We start from the raw sequence: 12,736 nt of genomic DNA, 5'->3' as shown, positions 1-12,736 counted from the left end.
GATGCACCTGTAGGTCCATGTAAATTTAAATTGATTGCATGTAAAAATGTAATCAATATTTGTGACAAAACGCTTAAAGTCAGCATGAAACAGAAGTTGTGACTGACTTTTCCGTATTGTGATGTATTTCAGAGTAAAACGGCTTATCAAACAAGACAAAAATCTAGGGCGGGGACTTGATTTTATCCATCGGTTGTTGATTGGATTGTGAAAAGTTGCCGTTGCATACCAGAATGGAAGCAGACCTGAATGCGAGTTAACACACAGACACACATACACCATTTCCACCATGCCCCACTGATTTGAGAACCAAAAGACAACATAACTGATAACATTAATCTATAACCAGCCCACAAACGCACATTGTGGTCTTTGTTTACAACGAGGCTGGAGCCCAGTGCAGATGAATGAGAAACAAGCAAGTACAAGATCACAATATTTCAACGTTTTGAATCACAATACACTAAATATAAAGAATAAAGAACACTTACTCATGCTGTACATCCCAAGATACCTGCATTAAAAAATATGAATAAACTCCAGATGCATCCGACTCGTGTTGTATTCAGTAGTGATCACCTCTGGAAGCATTCAGGCGTGAAATCTCTCGAACACAACCAACAATTTGCCATTATTCCTCCTCCTTCTAAATGTAAATTCCAAGGTAGTTTGAGGTAGAGAATAGGATTTTGAGAGAGAAACAGACAAAAATCCATCTCTTCATCTCCGCATTAGCTGCTTTGACACCAGGTTTGTTTACATGACCCCTGAAGGGGTGGGGTTAAAACTGACTAACCCTTGCATACGTCATCAGAGAAGAGTCAGTCATATCACCAGAAGAGCAAGTTATGACATTTTGATTAAAGATTACAAGGTCACATTTTTTTTTATAAAATAGCAAATATGCTTGGATGAATCGTTCACAATAAGACCAGTAACATGCATTAAAAAATAAATAGGGTCAATTTTGATTTCATGCTGACTTTAAGAATTATGTTGCATTCTAAATTTTAATTAACTAAACTGAACAAAAAGCAAAAATACATTTTTGAGTGTCAGCCTAATATGGTAGGAATCATATACTACATTTGCTTTACAATATATTGGCATTATAAGATCAGATCAGATCCTTTTAAACACTTGGCACAGCTGAATGATATTACCTTACCTATGCATTCGTCAGAGCACATGTACTACCCCCCAGGCCACGTATTTGACCTGAATGCCATTTCTAAATTTTGGTATTATGGCCATATCAAGTAAGCTTGATTTTGGTATCAAGACTACATACCCTCTAATAGACAGAACCTCACAGTCATGAGCAAGTGCGACAATGTCTGGAATCACATTCTCCTCCTGCAGGAGGTTCAGTCCCCAGTTCGAAGTGCCAATGTTTCCCTTGAGACAAATTGACAAGAAAAGCAGTTAAGAGTAAGGACACTTAATTAATGTAACTGACAAACAAAACAGTTATCAACAAATCTGTATAGAATACATGCTTCAACATGACTTATTCTCACAAGATGAATACCAGACTCTCTCTCTCTCTCTCTCTCTCTCTCTCTCACACACACACATACATACATACACACACACATACAAACACACACACACAGACTTTTACTTTGCTATCTAAATGAGGACATACCATAGACTTACCATAGATAAAAGATATTGTTTTTATATAAAGCTAATTTTAAGTACTACTGACCAGTGGCGAATTCTCAGGGCCAGCAAAGCCTTCTCTGCTGGCCTAATATGCCAAATAAATAAATATTTTTCATCCTTTCATTCTCAATCACCTTTTTGCCTATGTATTTTTAATTGCTTTCCACTCTTAAATAATCTACAAACAAATAGAGAAAAACAAAAAGTTTATCCAGTCAGAATTTATTCCTTGATGCTTTCAAGCAAAGTGTGACAACTGTATCACAAATCGCATGCCCGAAGCAGCATGTGAGTCTGAGCTCCACCCCCTCAGGCCTTCAGAATTTCTTCAGAATCCCTCAACAGTGCAAATGAATGCGCACCTAATGTCAGATTGTCAGATTCATCAGCCAATCAGATTGATTTATTTGTTCTTGGTGGGTGTGATCTTTAGGATATGTCCCGGTCGAGGCCTTCTAGCTGGCCTTGAGTGACACAATCACGCTTTAAGTGATGTACATAATTTGAAAGCGAAGAGTGCGAGATCTTGCTGACGAGTCGGCTGTCATCACTGCTGTTATTGCCGTTGAGAAAGAGATCCTTATGGATTTAAAAACCTAAGATGTTCTGCATGATCGTGCAATTGATTAAACAGGAAAGGAGGGCTGATTTTCACTTCAGCAAATTGGTAAGTGCTTTTTGCATTGTTAAAGCAACATCAGGAGTTTTCTAAGTGTAAATTAGGCTGCTGGAGCATTCAGTGTCAGATCAAGTTTTGAAAAGTAGTGCTGCGTTCCATTCAACTCAAAGTCAGATTTTACAACTTCCTACTAGGAAAAGTGCAAAGGAATGCATCTCGAAGTCAGAATTACAACCTGTAGGCTCGTGCAGAAATTCTCAACTCCGATTTCGCCGAGATGCAGGGGCATGATGTCACACAAACATATCGACACTCAGGGAGATATACAAAGTGATAAACATTTACTTTATTAAGTAATATCGATAAATGAGTTTGTTTCCACATTACATGATATTAAAGCTTGTTTAATAAATGCCTGCAGAAACAGGTGTATAAAACATGGTAAATTATAATCTCTTTTGATAATAGTACACCTGAAGCACAAATGTTAGCGCTGCAGCATTGTTTATCAGTTGGGTTGCTAGGAAACATCTCTAATAAGAGTCAAACCCCTGCTAAGCTAACGGGAGCATTGCAGTTCCGAATATCGGGGAATGGAATGCATTTATGGTTGGCAATATCAAGTAGGAATATCCCACATCCAACTTGCATGGAACGCAGCGACATAACGTATGATGCCCAAAGGCATAGGGTGTCTTATTCAATGTGAAACTGTGTTTTCTTAATGGCATGAATCACACTGAAGGCCTAGACTTAAAATGCACGGCCCGCCACTGCTACTGACTAACCCAAACTCTACCCATCGTTTTTCCAATTGAGGATGTCCATGGATGTCCCCAAAGAAAGGTTTAGTCAAATTTAACTAATTTCTGGGGACAAATTTGCACCAAAACTATACTTAAGTACACCCACACACTCAGTAGCTCACCAGGGCCCAAAGTGAAGCCTTAAGTTGTTTGATGCCCTCCCATTTGTCTAGCACTGGGCAGCGCACTGTGTAGCTCAAATCAGGAACCACATTCTGTCAGAAAAATAGAAATAAGGCATTAAATGGAAATGTGTGTCTAATCAAGCCACATCATACATTATATCAAAGCACATACCTGAGCTTCCAGTAAATGACAGCCTGTCTTATCATGTACAAGTTGTCCGTACAAATGCACAGGAAGAAAAACATTTGGCCTTTGTAACCTGTAAGAAAAGAAACTCCCCAATTTAAGGAATATTCCAGGTTCAATACAAGTTAAGCTCAATCGACAGCATTTGTGGCATAATGTTGATAACCATAAAAAATTATTTCGGCTTGTCCCCCCTTTTCTTTAAAGAAAAGCAAATATCGAGGTTACAGTGAGGCACTTACAATAGAAGTGAATGGGGCAAATTTTTTAGGGTTTAAAAAGACAGAATGTGAATCTTATAATTTTATATAAGCACTTACATTATGTATTATTTGAGCTGTAAAGTGGTTTAAAATCATCCTTTTTACAGTCACTTTAGGGTTTGTTGACATTACACTGTCATGGCAATGAAGTAGTAAAATTGGCTTTAACTATACACAGAAAAAGTATGAAGAACCTTTGGTTGCTCCGTCGCACATAGTTATCTCCATCCACTGGTTTACGGTAAGTAGTGAGAGCTTCATTCAACTGTTCCTCTATGAGGTCCACATACTTGAGGTTGTACTCCTACAAAGGAACAAAGGTGTATTTTCTCATTAAATAATATTATATAGAGAGAACAGAGAGATTACTCTGAGCTGTATATAGCATACTTTAAGTAACCTAATGGAAGCTGTGAAAAAATTAGCATGGGGAACAGAGGAAAATAGAAGCACGAGCAAAATATCATTTACTGATGTTCAAAAATTGCAAAGTAAGGTATACTCAGTCTTTTCACAGCCCAGGATAATGGCAAATAAGTACCTTCTGCCACTTTTCGAGTTGTTTAGTGACATATCCCCTCTCATTTAGATAGGAGAATCCCTTTGGAATGGACAAGAACCTGAAACCACGAATGCCAGATGATCAGAAGTGAGGGAACAGTTAGTTTTCTAAGACCACCGTTGCAATTATTCACATTATGCAGTGCACAATGTATTCATTATGCCTTAAAAGATAAAAAGGGATAGCACAATATCTATTTGCACTGACCAGGGCTGTTAATCTCAGAAAGTAAAGAAAGTTCTGAAGCATTTCTTTAAACTTTACGACAGAAAAGAGAATCTTTGCGAATCTGGCTTGTTTCCATGGTAATTTTCCATGGAGTATTCTCTGGACAATGTTCAAAATTTAAAAATAGCAGTCACTATGAGGAGGCAACCCACATATAGACAGGGTTCCCACACATTTTGACCAATGGATTTCCATGATTTTTCCAGTAGTTCATGATTTTTTGGACAAGGATTTAAAAAATCCTTTTATACAGACTGTACTCACAAAAAGTATTTCTAGCCAATGTAATATAACTTGGTTTAGGAAAGCTAAAAAAATATGTTTATTCATAATATACAAATGTATATTCAAATTTCCACTACTTTTTAAGATTTTATAAATTTACATGACTTTTCTGGGCCTGTAAATCACAATTTTCAAATTTTCATACAGTGTCAAAAAAAGCTTTGTATGGTATATCATTTATTTTTATTTTTTATCTAAGCCCCTGATATCACTGGAGTCTTGACTGGAATATCATGCGAATGTGCATCATTTTATACAGATCTGTAGTAATCTTTTCGTAAGTACTATTTTTTTCTTTAAAGCTGAGGTAAGTAATTTCTGCGACACTAGAGCCACCAAACGGAATTGCAAAAATAAATGTTTTTTTTTTTTTTCCGGAGTACGCCCCCCCCATCTACAGTTGGTCAAACCAAGTGATAGTGGGGTCACTCAAAACAAACAGATACAGTTTTCGAAAAAATTACCTCTGAATGGCTTACTTACAGTTGTCTCTGTATAATAAGCTGTTATAGAAGAAAGTATTTTAAACAGAAAAATTTACATCAGATTTAAATGTAAAATTTTTAAATGAAAACTTTTTTTTTGTGGAAAAAATTAATTCGTGTACCTTTAAGGATAGACCTCTGATTTAGTTAAAGAAATGTCTGAGCTTTACCGTAGCAGCAACAGCACACCCTTGTCTCCCAGGTGAGTTAGTGCTGGCTTCATCTGAATCAGAGCATGAAGATTTGCCTAAGAAAAAAATATCATGGTTATGAAAAGAGGCCTGTATTCACAAGTTACGACATATCGACCAATAAAAGAGGTACAATTACATTTTGATGCAAAATTTAGTTGAAATACAGATATAAATCTGATTTCTATTCCTGGCACAAAGCTCATGCATCTTAACTACAGTGGCAGTACATCATAAAATCACTCAATTGCCTCCAACATCAACACGCATTTCACAATTTCCCCCTGATTCCACCCCTCAGATAAACAACACAGCTTTCCACCAATTTAAACTCCTCATTGTACATCAAACAACACCCTTATGAGCTGATTTCTCTCACCTCATCTTCACAGGCCTCATCCAGTATGTCCAAAGCCTCCAATGAGACGGCCTTGTTGCAGTCGTGTAGCTGAGTCACCAGCAGTTCAATACCCCAGTTGCTGAAGAACTCCACATTAGCTCGGAGAAGCACCCGCAGATGCTTGGTGGCGTACAGTCTGGAGTTCTGTGACAAAATAATGTTCCAAGAATTACAATTATGATGTAGCAGCATAGGAGAAATGCATTTAATGGCGTATATTGTAATCTAATCATGGCTCAATGGGTTAAACTGTTTGGCATTAAGGTAAACATATAGGGCCCAAACAAAGTAGATGTTTGTCTTACGTCAGTGGCAGCAGTGAGGATCTTTGAGAGAATGACTCGTGCTAAGCCATCACGGCTGTAGTCCAGTGTGGAAACAATCAGCTTTAGAAGATGGTCCTGATTCTTCAGGGAGCACAGGTTCAGCAGGCTGTCAAAGTAAGGAGGCAAGAAACGAGAAGATATACAAAAGTATACTATTATAGCCAAGTTAGCCAACATTCTGTTCTATACTTTAAAAGGATTAGGGTTAGAACCCAATTATGGTTTTGGTACAGGGATGATCAAAACTCAAACCAAAACCCAAAGACTTATGCAGCATTCATGTTTTGTCGGAATTACCATAACTACAAGATGGCAACTCGGAGGAACGAATAACTTCAGAGGTCCGCAGATGTGATTAGCTCCATACAGAGTTGCCATCTTGTAGTTACGGTAATCTATGGCAACACTCATAATGCAAAAAAATGTCTTTGTTGTTGATAACAGTAAAATATTTATCACTACATTAATTCACCTACATATGTTCTTGCAAAATGTTCAAAGTGCTCCAGGTAAAAATTACATAATAAAATAGCATATCAAACAGAAATACACTCACCGACCACTTTATAAGGTACACCTGTACAGCTACTTATTCATGTGATTATCTAATCAGCCAATCATGTGGCAGCAGTGTAATGCATAAAATCATGCTGATACAGGTCAGGAGCTTCAGTTAATGTTCACATCAACCATCAGAATGGGGGAAAAAATGTGATCTCAGTGATTTCGACCGTGGCATGATTGTTGGTGCCACATGGGCTGGTTTGAGTATTTCTGTAACTGCTGATCTCCTGGAATTTTCACGCACATCAGTCTCTAGAGTTTACTCAGAATGGTGCCAAAAACTAAAAACATCCAGAGAGCAGTAGTTCTGTGGACGGAAATGCCTTGTTGATTAGGAAGGTCAACGGAGAATGGCCAGATGGGTTCAAGCTGACAGAAAGGCTACAGTAACTCAGATAACCACTCTGTACAATTGTAGTGAGCAGAATAGCATCTTAGAATGCACAACACGTCGAACCTTGAGGCAGATGGGCTACAACAGCAAGACCATGTCGGGCACATTATTAGGACGATAGTGTTCCTAATAAAGTGCTAGGTGAGTGTATATTGTGATTCTTTTTCCTCACACTATTAAGGTAAAGTCAACCGCACAAGAGAGATTGAAACTGATGCTGTAGATTCAGTCTCTTACGTGGACATGATGAGTGTCTCGGAATGGTTCAAGATGACAGAAAGGCTACACTAACTCAGATAACCACTCTGTACAATTTTAGTGAGCAGAATAGCATCTCAGAATGCACAACACATCAAACCTTGAGGCGGATGGGCCACAACAGCAGAACACGACGTCGGGTTCCACTTCTGTCAGCCAAGAACAGAAAGCTGAGGCTGCACTGGGCACAGGCTCACAAAAACTGAACAGGTAAAGACTGGAAAAACATAGCTTGGTCTGATGAATCTCGATTTCTGCTGAGGTTCACAGATGGTAGGCCCACTGAAGCCTCAGATTTCTGTTCTTGGCTGACAGAAGTGGAACCCGACGCGGTCTTCTGCTGCTGTATCCCATCCGCCTGGTGGAACAATCAAACTGGCCAAACTATTCAAAAAATTCAAATGAAAGCACACAAGGCCATTCATCTGGTTTAAGCTGCTCTCTTTCACCTTTCTTTCTATCTTAAAACTTTTACAACTATTTTATACGTATAAAAGTCTTTGTCTAGCCAACATCAAAGTTTACTTTAAAGGAATAGTTCACCCAAAAATAAAAATTTACTCACCCTCAGGCCATCCAAGATGTATCTGAGTTTCTTTTTTTATCAAAACAGAATTTAAGATTTTTAGGATTTCATTTCAGGCCTCTTCCTTTAAACAATGCAAGTGAATGTACTTTTTGACGGTCCAAAATGCATATTCAGGGTGCATCGAAATAATCCACATGACTCCAGTCGACAAATAAAGTTCTTTTGAACCCAAATGATTGATTATTTTTAGAAGCAAAACAATACTTATATACTGTTTAACTACAAATGTTCGCTTCCGTACATCTCTGACGCGAGCTCATGAGAGGGATGACGTAAGCTCGTTGGTAAGGTCACGTGTCACGTGGAGGAGGAGGTAGGAAGCGCGTCATTGTTTACAAGAGGAGCGCTGTACAAAAGTTTAATCATCTTTGCTGTAGATTTGTATTTGTATAAGTGTATTGTTCAAAATGGTCGTTTGGCGTGTGTATCCTGGATGCGTCAACCTTCAGAAACCACCCCCCCCCCCACCAAAAAAATTGCATGCCAAGAAAAATATTAACTTTTCCTCGATTGCCTATACATGATCATGAGCGATTGAAGCTCTGGCTTATCGTGCTGAACCTGGATATCAGTACACCCCTACATTCTCTCAAATATTGGAGGGTGTGCAGTGAACATTTTACCCCTGAGGATTTCAGACCATCGAAAGAAACAAAGAGTCGATATCTGAATTCATCGGCTGTGCCCGTGCTGTTTTTCCAACGAACTCAGGTATGTGTGAAAACTTTGTCATTGTCATGCCTCCCTCCGGCTCTGCACCTCCCTCAGCGCCCGATTTCTAATTCACCGCACCTGCACTCAATTCACTCACTCATCACTGCCTGCATAAATAACTCACCTTCACGCCACTTCACTGTCAAGTCTCACACAAAGGACTCCAGTTTTACCGCGCTGCTCTCACACAGTGTTTATTTACCTGTCTGTATTTGCTCTTGATCTTCGTCAATATCTGTTTAGTGCTTACCCTACTGTTTCACCTGTTACCTCTTCTTCAGCTCTGTGGACTTTAAACCCTGTGAATCCCTCTTTAGTTTGTGAAGCTTCTCTTCTGTGTGATATCACCTGTACCATTGATCTCACTGTGTAAACCCTGTAAATCCCAGTAAACGCTCTCTCACACTTGGTTTCACTAACTACAACTTGTGTGGCTTGAATTCCTGACAGTCATATAGCCTATATATTTCTGCTAAATAAAAAGCACGTAGATAACACAACGGCATTGCTCCGAAATAAAGGATGGTTATTTACTGCAGTAATGTTTTTTATTTTTTTTATTATTATTTGGAAATAATTTTTTTCATTATTTTATATTGTTTTGAAATTGTTTTGGACTGTTTAGGTTTGTGAACGGCGCTTGGTCTGTGGTCTGTGCAAGTTTCTCTTGTAAGTATTGTTTTGTTTCTAAAAATAATCAATTGTTTGGGTTCAGAAGAACTTTATTTTTTCGATTGGAGTCATGTGGATTATTTTGATGCACCCTAAATATGCATATTGGACCGAATGAGTACATTCACTTGCATTGTTTAGAGGAGGAGGCCTGAAATGAGTAAATTATCAGCAAATGTTCATTTTTGGGTGAACTATTCCTTTAACGTCATATCTAGTTTCAAGTTTTCAGTGCCCAACGGACAGTATACAGTTGCATTAGGATGTGAGGCTTGTTGTAATCTACAAAAAAATGTATTCTCAAGTTTATCTGAACATTTGGCAGAAGAATGTGAAGCTGTCTGTCTGCAAATTAAAGCTCAACAAAAGTTGGGTGATGCAACAGGACAATGAGCCAAAGCACAGGAAATACTCAACAAAAGAATTCACCATCGAGAGTCCTGACCAGATTGAGATGCATTGGTCTGACCTCAAGAGAGTAATTCACACCAGACTTCCTAAGAATGTTGCTGTATTGAGTTTTGTATATAGGAACTGTGCTGAGCGTTACAGGAAACGTTTGATGAAGGTTATTGCTGCCAAAGCAGAGTAAACAGTTCTTCAATCCAGTATTAAAATCACATACGTTTTCCATTCTGCACTGCAAATGTTAACATGGTATGTTCAATAAAGACATACCATAATGAAAAAATGTGTGTTCTCTGTTTAAGCAGACTGTTTTTGTCTATTGTTGCGACTTTGGAGATCATTTCAAATTTTATGAAGAATGCAAAAATCCAAGTATATCCAAGGGTTGACATTAGGGCTGGGATTTGATCACAAGCTCTCGATTCGATATCAATTCATATGGGTATATTTCAGTTATAATGTCCCTTTTTCTTACATATGAAAGAAATTCTCTCCCGGCTAATGCTGTTAATTATACAGGGGACCTTCTTAATAGGTACATTATGAAAATCATTTTGGTCAAATTTTAGCTGTTTAAAAATGAACAAATCCATGTAATGAATGCAATAAATATGATAATATATTACATAAATAATTTTTGGTACTTGTTTATTGTTTAATTACATAATTTGTACTATTTACAGGTATTAACATTGATTTGTTGAACATGTGTTAAAAACCAGTACTGTCTCTTTAAGAAAGCTGGCATTTCTATAAAGAGCGTCTGTAAATGAGCACATGTTAATGAGAGAGACTCTCATCTGGCCTACATGTGATTGGAATTACATGTCTTTTTTGTTGTTTTTGATCAACAATGGACTGTAAACAACAGAAAGGTTTTTCAAAGAGACCATATTAAATGACAAATAGGTTACATGGATCTCGTCTTTGGACACATATTACACTGAACAACTTTTACTCTAAACATGCAGTCAAAGGATCTCACTGCTGAATACTCCACCACTATACTACACAATTACTGGTGAGTGAAATCTGAACATTTACCAGCCAGTTGCCAATATACATTTTAGTTGCATAGCATGAAATTTGGCTGCTAATGCGAGCAATTTCCTCTCATTGTAGAGGATTGCGCATAGAGCAAAACATCGATCTTGGGATTTAAGAATCAATATAATTTAAACGACGGTCGTGATGCATCAGAAAATCGATATTTTTACCCACCCCTACTTGACATACTTCTCATGCAACTGTATACACAAGGTGATATTTGTTAGGTCCCAGACTAACCATTGGAAGACACTGCACTTCTCAAGTATCTTAACACCCTGCGGGTGGGCTGAAAGAGTGCCCAGGAAGAGGAAGTAGTGCTGGCTGAGGGTGGAAAGGAGGCCATTGCTCTGGAGACTACGGTCTGGTTTGAGCCCAGAGGACGATGCTAGCCACTGCACAATGTCCTTCACTAAGTCTTCAAGATACGCCTGCCCATCCTGAGGAGACAGCAATGTGGACAATGACAATGAACTAGTGCTGTGGATAACGGTTCACAGTTTAAGGCTCAGATCTTCTCTAACATTTTATTCTCACCTCATCTGATTCTAGAAGGAATTCAATGAACTGACAGCCCACCACTGTTAACTGTTTTGCCTTGCTATGGTCCAGCTCCAGGCTGGCATACAGCTTGCTGCTAGGCTTGTAGAAGAACAGCAGCCTTCGCACAAACCTAAGAGAGAAAGTGCAGGTTTATGGCAATAAAGGGTTAACAACAATGTCTGAGAAGGTTTCTTGGAAAAAGGCAACCCAACGTGCTTACTTGTGCATTTGTTCATCTTTGTTGTTCCGAAGGTTGACACTGGGCCACTGCAGCATTAGCACAAACAGCAAATTAGAAAAGACAGCACATTTCACAACTACATTTTGACATTTTCAGAAGAAAATGAGAGTGTTGCTTGCCCCTGCTAAAGTCACAGCCACAATGCTCGGGTGTTTGCCAGGGTTTTGCTACTGTATGTAACTGCTAAGGTGTTCTGAGGCCAAGTTGATTTTGTAAATGGTTCAAATGCTGAACAATTTATTTAGGTATCCAAACTTTTTGGAAGAAGAATAATTCAGATTAAGATGTGACATAAACAGTTATGGTTAAAAAAAAACAATGGTTTGTTAATGTTTAATACTTTCATGTCATTTTGTCACATTGGCCTTAGTGTAAACAAGTCTTAATTCTGTTTTTGAATAAAAAAAAATCGAATCATTTAGTTTTCCCACCTTCAGTATGGTAATGATCAGGACCCAGTTCCAGTCCAAATTCTGTTTATGATTGAGAATTTGGCTGTCTCTGAGGATCATCATTAGGGCCTCCTCAGTGTCCTAAGAAAACAACGACAATACTAATCACATCCCAGCTGAAATTGATAAGACATTTCCTCCTACAGACACAAGCACGTACTTTAATGACAAAAATGTCTCTTTGGGTTCTGAAATGCTGGTCCCGACAGTAATTAGCAGCCAGTGATTTGCGAATAATGTGGTCCAAGTAAAGACTGTTAGGTTTGGGGCCTCGTTTCTTCTGCTCATGAAATCGTTTCAAGTAATTCACTGCAGCGCTTGCCCGTCTGTGAATCATAAGCAAATATATTACAGTGGAAACAATCACATAGCTCTGACACTGTGCAATTTGTCCTACTAGATGTGAACAACAAGACAAGCTAACTCACAGTCTTTTCTCCTGAGGAATATCAAAAGAAGCAGCCATGTTCATAAGAGTGGGTAGGCAGTGCAGGTGGTGACTGTGGGAGTGAGGGAGAATGGTGTTGGCCTGCAAATAAAATAGACAAGGTAATTTGAGGTACAGTACAAGATTAAGCTGTATTCACTGTTGCATTAATTATGTTTATTCCAGTAAAATACCATGTGCAGGAGTTCCCCTAAGAGGATGGTTGCGCAAACTGAAATGTTATCATCACTGCTGGTGATCACTTCAACCAGACCCTATAAA

The 12,736-nt window shown here is 38.4% G+C and overlaps 1 protein-coding gene across 2 annotated transcripts in view; it reads right to left on the bottom strand.

The window, feature by feature from the left end:
* LOC127428686 (rapamycin-insensitive companion of mTOR-like) overlaps window positions 1-12,736 on the bottom strand; it is a 54,090-nt gene that overhangs the window by 15,930 nt on the left and 25,424 nt on the right. For both annotated transcript variants that reach the window (XM_051677213.1, XM_051677215.1), the window contains 15 exons: window positions 12,649-12,729; window positions 12,456-12,556; window positions 12,188-12,353; window positions 12,007-12,108; window positions 11,555-11,601; window positions 11,329-11,464; window positions 11,032-11,231; window positions 6,125-6,251; window positions 5,799-5,963; window positions 5,399-5,475; window positions 4,210-4,288; window positions 3,863-3,972; window positions 3,391-3,478; window positions 3,216-3,308; window positions 1,292-1,398 (listed from right to left, as the gene is read on the bottom strand). In XM_051677213.1, coding sequence (XP_051533173.1) covers window positions 1,292-1,398; window positions 3,216-3,308; window positions 3,391-3,478; window positions 3,863-3,972; window positions 4,210-4,288; window positions 5,399-5,475; window positions 5,799-5,963; window positions 6,125-6,251; window positions 11,032-11,231; window positions 11,329-11,464; window positions 11,555-11,601; window positions 12,007-12,108; window positions 12,188-12,353; window positions 12,456-12,556; window positions 12,649-12,729 — 1,679 coding nt within the window. The remainder of the gene's footprint in view (window positions 1-1,291; window positions 1,399-3,215; window positions 3,309-3,390; window positions 3,479-3,862; window positions 3,973-4,209; window positions 4,289-5,398; window positions 5,476-5,798; window positions 5,964-6,124; window positions 6,252-11,031; window positions 11,232-11,328; window positions 11,465-11,554; window positions 11,602-12,006; window positions 12,109-12,187; window positions 12,354-12,455; window positions 12,557-12,648; window positions 12,730-12,736) is intronic.

The sequence above is a fragment of the Myxocyprinus asiaticus genome, chromosome 38 (assembly GCF_019703515.2).
Source record: "Myxocyprinus asiaticus isolate MX2 ecotype Aquarium Trade chromosome 38, UBuf_Myxa_2, whole genome shotgun sequence".
NCBI lineage: Eukaryota > Metazoa > Chordata > Actinopteri > Cypriniformes > Catostomidae > Myxocyprinus > Myxocyprinus asiaticus.
The sequence above is the reverse complement of the archived record's forward strand: the minus strand, read 5'-3'. Positions and strand labels throughout refer to the sequence as shown.